Source organism: Lacerta agilis, chromosome 2, assembly GCF_009819535.1.
Source record: "Lacerta agilis isolate rLacAgi1 chromosome 2, rLacAgi1.pri, whole genome shotgun sequence".
Taxonomy (NCBI): domain Eukaryota; kingdom Metazoa; phylum Chordata; class Lepidosauria; order Squamata; family Lacertidae; genus Lacerta; species Lacerta agilis.
Window position 1 is genome coordinate 111,440,822 of NC_046313.1, and position 12,350 is coordinate 111,453,171.

The 12,350-nt window shown below is 46.3% G+C and overlaps 1 protein-coding gene across 2 annotated transcripts; it reads left to right on the plus strand.

Annotated features, from left to right (window-relative positions):
- The first annotated feature begins 1,258 nt into the window (after positions 1–1,258).
- LOC117042844 (zinc finger protein RFP-like) lies at positions 1,259–12,138 on the plus strand. Of its 2 annotated transcripts, XM_033142503.1 has the most exons (8): positions 1,259–1,684; positions 2,669–2,764; positions 4,870–5,100; positions 6,143–6,165; positions 7,150–7,268; positions 9,854–9,886; positions 10,604–10,633; positions 11,425–12,138. In XM_033142503.1, the coding sequence occupies exons 1-8, from the start codon at positions 1,259–1,261 to the stop codon at positions 11,937–11,939; spliced, it is 1,473 nt and encodes a 490-aa protein (XP_032998394.1). In that variant the 3' UTR covers positions 11,940–12,138. The 2 variants fall into 2 exon arrangements, with proteins under 2 accessions (XP_032998394.1, XP_032998395.1); XM_033142504.1 differs by lacking the exon at positions 10,604–10,633.
- Positions 12,139–12,350: the final 212 nt, after the last annotated feature.

Here is a 12,350-nt window from a genome sequence, read left to right on the forward strand (position 1 = left end):
ATCAAGGATGCCTATGAATGAAAATGGTACCACAACGTACTAGGTGTTTGTGTGTGTAAAAAAGCTTCTTTACAACTTCTGCCAACTGTGATCAGAACCAAGCAAATGTCCCAGATGTTGGATCCATTGTCCCTGCTACCCTTTAACAAAAAATTAAGGGAGACCTGTTATTATCTGAATTACCACAGCACTTTAACAAAACAAAAGCATATCCACTACGCTTCTAATTGGAGTTCTCTGGGCATTCCTAGCAAGCAGACTTAAAATCCTTCATGGCTTCTTCATTGCTGAGTGACATGTGACTGATCACCAGAGCTCTCTTTATCCAGACTCCATGGTACAGTCGCTGCTCTTTTAATCAGACATGGACATGAGTCCCCATCTCATTTCAGTGCCACATCCATGTAGCTTTGTCTCTGGGAGTTGTCTGGCGGAGCCTCATCTGTCTCAAGGGGCCTGGTGGCAACACTGCCCTAAGCCAAAGTCCCTCAGCCGCATACTAGTTCCCTGAGTGGAATGGCTTGTGCAAGAGATGGCCAAGAAAGCCAACATGCTTGTGGGGGCAAACGATCGCCCTGCTGGCGAGATTTCCACGGGCTGCCAGTCAGCTCCTGGGCCAAGTTCAAGGTCTCACATATTCCAAGACCAGGTTACTTGAGAGAGGGGCTTATGCCTTATACACCACTAGATCCCTGCAGTCTGTTGGAGTGTCTCTTCTGCACATCCCCAAGATCTCAGAAGCCCTTTTGCACAGTGACTCTGAGCAGGGCCTTGAGAGTGGCTGCCCCTATTCCTGTCGAGATGTGAAAGGCGTCCTCTTTCTGCACTTTCTGGTGACATTTTTGCTCCAATGGGCTGGATAAATGGCTTTTTACTACAAGGGTCCCCTTGTTATGGTTTTAAATAAATGTGCAATTAAGGAGTTTTCTTCAGAACTCCTGTCCATTTAGGGCAGCAGCAGCTGTTCTCCAATTAAAAAATGACAAGGAAGCCTATGAATGAAAATGTTACAGTATGAATACCACAAGTTACTAGGTGTGTGTTTGTGTGTGTGTGTGATGAAAAGCATGGGAAGGACTCAAAGAGCATTCACTGCTACTCATTCAGCAAATACAAATACAAAGACCTGGGGACATACATTATTTTTTAATGGAAAAAAGAAATCACATGGTCACTGAGTTTCTGAGTCATTTCCAGGAAGGGAAACTCCCAGTGGCTGAAAACTGAGAATGTGAAACCCAACTTGGTCTTTGTTGCAATGGCTGCTTCTGGGGCTCACATCCAGCGTCTCCGTGATGAAGCCACTTGCTCCATCTGCCTGGAATATTTTAAGGATCCATTGACCATCCCAGAGTGTGGGCACAACTTCTGCCGGTCCTGCTTGGTCCAGTACTGGGGGGAATCAGAGGCAGAGGCTTCCTGCCCTCAGTGCAGAAAAACAGTCCAGAGAAGGAGCCTCACCCCCAACCGGCAACTGGCTAACATGGTAGAAATAGCCAAGAATTTCAGCGTTCAAGGAGGGAAAGAAGACAAAAGAAAAGGAGGAGTCTGCGAGGAGCACCAGGAGCCCCTGAAGCTCTTTTGCAAGAAAGATGAAGCCCCCATCTGTCTGGTGTGTGACAGATCAAAGGAGCACAAACACCACGAGGTGATTCCTCTGAAGGAGGCTTTCGAGGAATACAAGGTAGGAGATCCTTGGATCTTTAGGGGGAGAAATAGCTGTGGAATCTTCTTGGGAGGTTTTCTTTTTAATTCTCAGGTCCAAAATAGGACTGGCATGAATTGGTGGTTGTTTATTGCGGGCACATGCGCAAAACCCTGTCTGTGGTGCCTACCCCTTCCCCCAAAGAATGAGACCAGAGACCAGAGTATGGGTTCAAATTGGCCACAACTTTATTGAGCTTCAGAAGTGGGAAACTTGGCACAGGCCTTGGCAGGTAACCCTCTCAGCCCGTCTGACTGAGGATGTGCAGGCTGATGAGGTGCAGTGGGAAGGGACTGTAAAGCACAAACTTACACAGCATGCCCTTCCACTAACCTCAGCCCGGGAGTTAGACCTACATGCCGCCGCTCTAGGGCCAGGGACTCCTGGTTTTGCCCTTTAACGGGCCCTGCAAGTGCCGCTGCATGGGAAGGGAGCATGAATTCACCCCCCACCAACTTGATGATAGACTAAAGGATACCTTGCCAAGGCCTAAAACTGCCACCCGAGGCTCCTAAGGGCCTCACTGCCAAGAGTCCCACAACGGAGGAACCATCACCAACACTCTGCCATCAAACCTTGCTGTCTACCCAGTCCCTGAAGATTTATTGCAAGTCGTGCAGCCAGAGGTCATTACCAAATGGTGTCAGATGCACTCTATCCGCCCTGAATATGCCAGCCATATCTGTCCTGATGGTGGGATGTGGGATAAAGAATCCACCAATTAGCCGCATGGTATTGCGCATGGCCCTGTTGATTTTTTCCAGCGCATATGGACACCACAGAAAGAATGTAGTTGGTCCAGGGAGCTGTCGACCCCAAAAGGTTGAAAACCTCTGTACTACTATTTCCTCCAGTAAATTACTTTGCTACTATAGCAAGGCCACTGGACCCAAGAAGCCAGTATAATATTCATCTCCTCTCTGTGTGTCTCAATCAAACCCTAGTTTTCCCTTTTCTTTTCAGGGAGAGATCTGTCGCTGCCTGGAGATTCTGAGGAAAGAGAGAGAGGAAATTCTGGCGTATCAAGCAGACCTGGAGAAGGAAAGCAAAGACCTCCTTGTAAATGTCACTGTTGTTACTAGGGAGGGAACAAGCACTTGAAGAATCAAGTCAGGACTGAGGAGGGATGGGGAAATCTGCCCGTTTCAACTTCTCTCCATTTCTCTTTTTTCCATATCAATTTGTTCATTTATTTATTATTCTGAAATTGAATCAAATGCTAGGGTGGCTACCTTCTTGTATAAATATTTTGATACGTACTTTACCCTCATAAATACATTTTTGTGTTAACATTACCTGGCTGGGTCAACCTTGAAAAATTCAGAGGCGTGAATTTCAACGTATTGCTCTGTTTCGGTCTCCATATTTTTCCAAGAATTGCGAATTAGGTAAATTCACCTTTGAATGAAGCTAAATTGACTTTGACCAAACTGAGGGAGGTAGTGGAAGACAGGCATGCCTGGCATGCTCTGGTCCATGGGCTCATGAAGAGTCGAACATGACTTAACAACTAAGCAACAACAAATTGAGTTTTTCCCCATTGCCATTTATTATGTGAAAAGCAGTCAAGGAGAAGCCTGAGGGCTTGTGAGCTGAGAGGGTGGAAGCGGTTCAATTCAAATCCTGAATTACCATAAATATTACTAAAAAATTGTCTTTCTAAATGTGCACTTTAGGAAACTCAGGCCATTTTGAACCTTTAAAGATAACAGGGTAGCTATAGGGATGAACTCTGCACTTTCTCCTCCTCCTCCTCCTCCTCCGTTTCTGTTTCCTTCCTGCACCTAAATGGCTCCAGTCTAAACTGAGGGTGTGGGAATACGTTTGGGATTATGTTTTATTATACTTGTATTAGTTGTATCCTTCCGCCAGGAAGGGAAAGTGAAAGTAGGAGCCAGCAGGCATTTTACTGCCTGGATCAATCCGCAGGACTTTATGGCTCCAAACTTCAAAGTTATCAACGGTCAGTTAGTCTGCTTTCCCGCTCTTTTTAGGGCAACAACAGTGTTCTGATTGGTTCATGTTTATGTGATGACGTTGGTTGTTCATTCAATAAAAGCTGCCGCTCCCTGTGTGGATGTGTGGGAAAACGGTGGGAAAACGGTGGAGAACGTGCGGAAAAGCCCAGCGTGGAGAACGTGCGGAAAGCCCAGAGAGAATCGTCCATGTGGGGTAGCTAAAGCCGTTATCCTCCAGACTGCAGTCTTCGTCTTCGTGTTTTATTTCCAGTTTTATTTTAAAACCTTTTCTTTGGCCGTTCAGTTTTGGCCACCTTTAGCTTTATTTTCCTCTTCGGAGTTTTGTAACCCGACAGACGCTCGCAACCATCTTCGAGGCACTCTTCAGTGAACTCACAGAATTCAAACCCTTCAGGTTGCAGCCAGAGGTTCTCTTCGTCCACGGCATGGTGTGAGCTGGCTCCGGAATTACCGGCCGTCCCGTCTTCAGGCTGCTTATGGCTGGTGCTCTTTAAGCGCCGGCCTCCCCAACAACCGGTACCCCGTGTGAGGCGACTCTTCAGCGACTCTCCGCGTGTGGTACCGGCTACCTATCCCCACATGAGGGGTGTTTTATGTCCATGAATGTTCTCTGAGCAACTGTGAACTCTGGTTATGCCATACCCAAAAACATGCAGAGATCATCCATGGGTAGGAAAAAAGCTCCTTCGTTTAGGCCAGGGGTAGGCAACCTAAGGCACGTGGGCCGGATGTGGCCCAATCGCCTTCTCAATATGGCCCATGGACGGTCCGGGAATCTGCGTGTTTTTACATGAGTAGAATGTGTGCTTTATTTAAAATGCATCTCTGGGTTATTTGTGGGGCATAGGAATTCATTCATTCCCCCCCTTCCCCCCCCAAAAATATAGTGTGGCCCACCACATGATCTGAGGGACGGGGGACCAGCCCACGGCTGAAAAAGGTTGCTGACCCCTGCTTTAGGCTGTAGTCCTCTGCAAAACTGAAGTCAACAGAAACAGCAATGGAGAGGGCCTCCCTTCAAAATAAATGCTTACTTCTTTAGCCATTGGAGGTTTCATGTCTCCAGAAAATCAGAAGTGTCCTCCCTGCAGAATTCTTAAACTCAAAATGGAATTCTCATAATTCTCTTCCTGATGTTTTGAAGGCTGACCATCTTCCACACTTTGACCTTCTCTTTTCTTGCAGAAATTGACAGAAACAGAGAGGCTGAAGACTGTGGAGAAGTTCAGAGAACTGCGCCAATTCCTGGAAGAACAAGAAAAGCGTCTGCTGAATCATGAGGAAGAGATGGAGAAGGAGATTGCAGGGAGAAGGGATGAGCAGCTGACCAGACTCACCAGGAAACTCTCCTCTCTTGAGAAGATCATCCAGGAGATGGAGGAAAAGTGTCAGCAGCCAGCGAGTGAACTCCTGCAGGTAAGATGGTGGCAGGAATAGCTCAAGGCTCCAGGAAGAGGCTGCCTGCAATCCTTTATGTGCCCGTTTCATGTATGCAAGGAGTGCAGGGACTCAGATGATGGAGCCTCTAGTCAGGACACCAAATGCCTTCCAGCTTGGCAATGCTGCCTTCCTGCCTTGTGCTGGGCTTCACCGAGGATGCATTCAGGCCTCCTTCCAGCATGAGCCAGTCTCTTGACAAAGCTTCTCTTCCTGTTCCTTCCACAACTTCTGGGTTGATCCCCTTCCTCATGGATTCAGATAAGTCCAAAATAGTGCTCAGTCACAGTGACCAAAGAGCATGACAGAGGTCTCTGGTCTCTTAAGTCTCATTCTTTGGGGGAAGGGGTAGGCACCACAGACAGGTTTTTTCCGAATTGACATATGCTTTGATATTGCACTAAGGAGCAGGTTTTTCCTGAGGGAAAGCGGCAGGACAAAGGCAAACTCACTTGGACCCTTGTTTTCTGGGCACAGAAAAAGCAGAAGTTTAGATGAACCCAAAGAAACATGGAGCTGTTTTATTATCCCTTTGGAGGCATTTTATGCTGCAGATGCTTTTTAAATTTCCAAGTGGAAAGTAGCATTTGAAATTTGGGTACTTCTATGGAAGACAATTTGGGACAGTGCCCTGGTAGGATTATCCTGTAGGCTCACTTACGTCTGGATTGCACAGTGCAAACTGGATTAAAGTTAATAAATTATAATTTAAGACAAGAGATGTGGAGGAATCTTCTATTGAACCCACAAACATGAAATTTCTCTAAAATGCTAGTGGATTTTCTTAAGGATTGAAAAGAATAATTGAAAACTGAAATGTGGAGAAATTGATATTGGAAAAATCAATCATTTCAGAATGGAAAAATAAAAGCTGTGAGAAACCCAAACTGGCTGATTCAGCCATCCTTACTCAAAACCTGGGCATGTGCCAGGCAGACTGCCATCTGAGGGCCAGGGTCTGAGGGGTCTTCCTGGTGTGACCTGTGGTGTGCAGTGAATTCCCTTATCTTTTCCCCTCTAGGATGTGAGAAGCACCTTGCAGAGGTAAGTGGATCTGGCTCATTTCCATTAGCATCACTCCATGAGGCTGGGATGCAAGAACCTCAGACATGGCCCTCCAGGGGCTGCAGGGGGGAGATTGTAGGACTCACTCTCTGCAGCATCTCACAGGTAAAAGCAGGGGCTCCTCTTTGGAACTTGTAGGCCCCCCCCCCCAATTCTCCCTCCGGTGATCAAGGCCAGAGCTCTGCCTCCTCCCTCCCTCCCCACATCACTTCACACAGGGATAAGGGCTCTTTTCTTTCTCTTGCACTTTCTCTTCATTGACTTTTTGGTAATTTGAAACATCTAGAAGAGAAAGTGCCAAAGATGCTTGGGAAGAGCTTAGGACGTACCAATAGATTTCCATGTCCAACTAGAAGCTCCCCAACTCTGGTAACTCAGCCCCTTTGAGGCACTTAGGGAGGGAAGGCCTGTTGGTCTAGAATAGGTGGGTTATTTTTCTTGGGAGAGCCTTTCCAGCGTGAGAGGCTGAAGGTGGTCTGGAGTGGGGGGTGAAAGTCAGGTTGTTTCCTGCCTCTGGAGGGAGAGTCCCATGGGGCCCTTCCTGGGTGAGAGAGGGGGTGCAGGAAGGATGGAGGTTGTTCTCATTGAGCGCTTGGCAGCTTTGGACATCACTCACATCCTCTGGAGAGGCTCAGGGAGGGCGGGATTGCAGGCATTCCACTTCAGGGGTTTGGTTCTTACATCCTGGGACCTTCCCAGAAAGCTGTTATGGGGGAGCATCTTTGGAAGCCATGGGAGCCCTTCGGTGGCGTCACACATGTTTACATCTTGTCCCTTGTGCGGTTTAGCATCCTTAAGAAGCCACTGACAGCTGTCCTCAGGGGTTTTGGACTGAGGTCTCCCCAATCTGTGGTGGAAATAAAGCTGTTGGGAAATCAACCTTTTTCATTTTATTGAAATTACCTGCAATAATTAGGGAGATGGGGCCACAATGGGGCCATTCATTGTTTTTCTTTTCACCAGGTATGAGAAAAGAGAGAGTCCAGAGAAGCCACTGCCTTTCCCTCCAGAACTGAGGAACCATAACTTGGAATCCTGTGATCTAAATCATCTTGTGGAGAATACAATAAAACATTGGAAAGGTAATGAAAAATGGCTGCAAGGATTTCACACTGGTAATTCTATTACTTCTTCAGTATTACTTCTATTACTTCTTCAGAACATGCCACCAGTGGCGCAGGAAGGGCGGGGCATAGGGGGCGCTGCGCCCCGGGTTCCAGGGGAGGGGGGGTGACACTTGGCGGCCCCTCCTGCTACTCCCCAATGCCCGGCAACCCACTGCACAGATGGATGGGGCAGCCCCACGAGCCGCCGTTCGCCGCAGGAGCAGCAGCAGCTGGCGGGATGCACTGCGCATGCCCGGAAATTCTGCAGCGAACCACCGAGCGAGCGGCAGCTCATGGGGCTGCCCCATCCGTAAAGTAGTACGGACGGGAAAGCCCACAAGCTGCCGCCCACCCGGCAGCCCACCCGGTCATCGCAGGAGCAGCAGCACCGATGCCCTGCCCCCAGGGGGGTGCCTCCGCACGCCGCCCCGGGTGGCGTAGAGGATTCCTCCACCACTGCATGCTAGGCTCTTATTGCATGGAATTGAGTAACCCCAGGATACCTTCCTTCTGGAGCCTTATTTGCCCCTACGGGTTCCCATTGTTGCGCCCGGTGAGAAAACATGGAAGCAGAAAACACCTGAGGCTTCTGGCTTCAGAGAGAGAAAGATTTTTTATTCTGCATGCAGAGGTACTTCGGTGTTTAGATAGCCAAGCAAGTACAAAACTAGTCAAATTTCAGACAGTTCTTATAGACAGTTCTCTGGCTCTCTTCCCACCCCAGAAAACTTCCTCTTGTCCATATAAGGAACATTTCCTGTTGTACATTTCCTGTTATACATATAAGGCAAAAGGACATATAAGGCAAAAGAACATTTAGCCAGAGTTGGTTCATGCGCACTCCAGCAAGGCCACCCTATCTCTTGACCTAGGCAACAGTTCCTCTCTGCAAGGACAGCTACAGTACTCTCTGTGTAAGGTCTACTGTTCTTATCTCCAGACACTTAGTAAGGCAAAGCTTGCCAGAGAGAAGTACAATGCAGATCCAAGTTCACAGCTTTACAGAGCAGTTTCATACAGAAAACCTTAAGAAGTTCTTTTATACTTAATACATTCACTGGACTAACAATACATTCAGGTGAATATATATATGTTAGCTAATTAACCCCTTCCACTTCCTCAAGCCTTCATTTCCAGTCCCCCAGAATGGCCCATGTATATTGTGATGCTGGAGCTTGAAAATAAATCCTGAACCAGAGTGTAGAGCAAAGCCAGGATTTTTTCATCCAATGTGCATCTGTTTACAGTTCTATGAAACCTCCTTTTCCTTTTGGTTTCCCTTCTACGCAATATGGGGTTGTCCTGCTCTGAATGGAGTCAAAGGGCATTGAGAAGCCCCCAGTTCCCCCTCTGCCTCCTGCTCAGGCTAGTTTCTCAGCTGTGGAGCCAAGGCCTGAGCTGTCTCCTCCTCACACGTCCCCCTGCAGCTGCCATATCTAGTGCTTCAGCCTTCAAGATTTCCTGAGAGTTCCCACATTGAGGATGGAAGCAAGAGCACATGAGCCCCAAAGGGCACAATTATTCTTTCTATAGCCAGTGTGGTGTAGTGGTTAAGAGTGGTAGACTTGTAATCTGGGGAACCGGGTTCGCATCTCCGCTCCTCCACATGCAGCTGTTGGGTGACCTTGGGCTAGTCACACTTCTCTGAAGTCTCTCAGCCCCACTCACCTCACAGAGTGTTTGTTGTGAAGGAAGGGAAAGATTGTTAACTGCTTTGAGACTCCTTAGGGTAGTGATAAAGTGGGATATCAAATTCAAACTCTTCCAAATCCAAACTCTTCTTAACAACCTTAAAGATTTATAGACGTTTTGTGAGGAAGGGTTTCCTTTTGCATTACAGCTCTGCCAATCCTTCCTCATCAACCTTCGCTTCTCCTTCTGTTTCACAATTTTGGTTTTAATAATTTCCCCCACCACTTTGCTTGGGGAAGATGTTAAGGCTTGCCTCCATCTCCCCTCTTTATCCTTTTACAGGATTCCTATTGCTCTGCCCCCCTTCCAGTCCTCCAACATGGAGCCCAATTTCAGGGACAAAGTTCAGAGACCATCAGGATTTATGCTGAATATTTTTATTCTGCTATTTGTAATCTTGCTTTATGATTGCTGAGTTTTAAAGCCAGTGTGGTGCAGTGGTTAAGAGCGGTAGACTCATAATCTGGGGAACCGGGTTCGTGTCTCTGCTCCTCCACATGCAGCTGCTGGGTGACCTTGAGCTAATCACACTTCTTTGAAGTCTCTCAGCCCCACTCACCTCAGAGAGTGTTTGTTGTGGGGGAGGAAGGGAAAGGAGAATGTTAGCCGCTTTGAGACTCCTTCGGGTAGTTAAAAGCGGGATATCAAATCCAAACTCCTCTTCTTCTTCTTCTTCTTCTTTTTCTTCTTCTTCTTCTTCTTGTCATAGATTCTTCCTATGGTTTTCTTGTTTTTAATTATTTTTTCTACTATTTAATAATTGTACTTGAATTTAAGGATGCCACATTTTGAAGTGTTACTTTTGTATGGAGATTTATTTCTGGTGGAAGAGTGTTGCCCTTACACTTTATATCTTTTTGCTTCCTCAGATGCTCTGTTATTCAGAAAACAGATTCAGAAAGGTAAATTTCCTCCACCAGTTTACTTGGGGCAGATGTTAACCTTCCTCCAGCCCTCCAGTTCAGATCCCCATTTCATTTGTGGATTTGAATAATAATAATAATAATAATAATAATATTTAATAATATTTATTATTTGTACCCCGCCCATCTGGCTGGATTTCCCCAGCTACTCTGGGCGGCTTCCAACAAAAATCAAATATATTAAAATATCACACATTAAAAGCTTCCCTAAACAGGGCTGCCTTCAGATGTCTTCTAAACGTCTGGTAGTTGTTTATCTCTTTGACATCTGAAGGGAGGGAGTTCCACAGGGCGGGCGCCACCACCGAGAAGGCCCTCTGCCTGGTTCCCTGCAGCTTTGCTTCTCGCAGTGAGGGAACCGCCAGAAGGCCCTCGGCGCTGGATCTCATGATTGTATTCCGCCATTTTCTAGTATGGTTTACCATTTCTGATTTTCCCATGGAATCATGGAATAGCAGAGTTTGAGAGCATCCCAAGGATCATCTAGTCCAACCCCCTGAAATGCAGGAATCATAGCTAAACACATTAGTTGTTTTAATTCCATAGGCCGACAATTGTTGTCTTTGCAATCATTTGTTCTACGATTTCATCTTTTGCTTGAAATAAGGAAAGAACAGGTGTTGTTTTGTAAAAAGGTTTTTTTTTTTGGAGCTATTAAAGTGTAGTCCGTTAAAGCCTCCCTTTTTGCTTCCTCAGATGTCCAGTCATTCAGAAATCTCCAGAGAGGTAAATTTCACATGGAGACCCCAATTCACAGGAGGGGGGGACTAGTGTTTCATGGGGGTAAAGAGTCTGTTTTGTACAGTTGAGGATAATCCACAGCTTGACTCTAGACCTGCTGTTAGTACTACAAAGACAGAGAGGGTGGATCAGATGGAAGAGGGAAGAGGTTTTTTCCTGTCTAGAGTTGGGTTGCTTTTCCATGTCACCTTTTCCAGGCCTGGTTGCCATGTGTCCTCATTTTCCCAGCCACAGGCTCTATTTTAATGATTATAATTTCTAACAAGGTGGGTTTTTTAAAAAATATGGCAAAATGCCCCAAGATATTTTGTTTGGTTAACCCATGAAAATTTTTCTAGTGCGTTAGACTCAGATCTAAGGCATCCAGCTAAGCTAGTCTGCAGCAGAGAATCACACCAGAGCTGTATCTTAAGCTAGCGACATACTGTATAAATCCCTTCTCTTGTGGCTGAACTAAAAGGACGCTGGCTCAGCTACAAGATCTTGGAGAAGGAGTCTGGGAGGGCAAGAGTTAACATCCCCATGCCCTTAAGTAGAGTCCATATGTACCTGTTTAGCAGTTTAATAAATTGTTCTGTGCACACTTATGTTCAAAAAGATGTGAACATGAGTTCAAATACTTTCATGTGGCAAGCAAGGGAATAATCTGTATTATTATTATTATTATTATTATTATTATTATTATTATTATTATTATTTTGAAAGACAGGATGTCTGCCTCTGTCTCTCTGCTGATTCTGTCTAATCTTCTCTTCCCCTCATCTTCTCCCCAACAGCAAATGTGACTCTGGATCCAGACACAGCCCATCCTGAACTCATCCTGTCCAAGGGCCGGAAAAGCGTGAGATTGGGAGACAAAAAGCAAGTCCTGCCCAAAAAGCCTGAGAGATTCAACTACTGGCCTTGTGTGTTGGGATGTGAGGGATTCACAGCAGGCAGACATTTCTGGGAAGTCAATGTGGGAAGTGGGGAAGGGTGGGTTGTGGGGGTCGCCAGGAAGTCTGTGAAGAGAAAGGGCAAGTATTCCTTTGGGCCTGAGGAAGGGATCTGGGCTGTGGAGAAGTGTGAAGGCAAGTACTGGGCCTTGACCTCCCCTGACTCTGATCTGTCCCTGAACGAGGATCCCAGGAGGATCCGGGTGACTCTGGACTATGAAGGGGGACATGTGTCTTTTTCTGACGCCAAGTCAGGAGCCGAACTCTACACTTTCTCAGGAGCCTCGTTCTCTGGAGAGACCCTCCTCCCTTTCTTTTATCTGGGCAAAAATGAAACCCACCTCAGTATCTCCTGAGGAGACTAAATCTGCCTCTCAGGCCCAGCAGGAGTTTCTCTCCAGACCAGAGTGACCGATATAAAAACCATTTACCCACCAAGAGTACATTGGGCAGCTTTTCAAAGGCCCTTTGAGAGGATTCATTCCAGTCAAAATCAGCAGAAATAACAAAACAAAAATGGGTTGCTGTTGCTTTGCATTTTCCTTCCTTTCCCCAGAATTCTGTCCACAGCTTACCTTTTAAAGAGACAGTAATTATTATTATTACTATTTCCATTTTCACATTGTTACGTAACATCAAATACACAATTGCAAATCTGAAAAATTCCCCAAACTCCCGGACCTCCCCCAACTTCCTCCTCTAGTTTGTTTTTATATAATATCATTTCTGCTTGTTCTAATATTTCTTACTTCTTACTCGTTATGAGT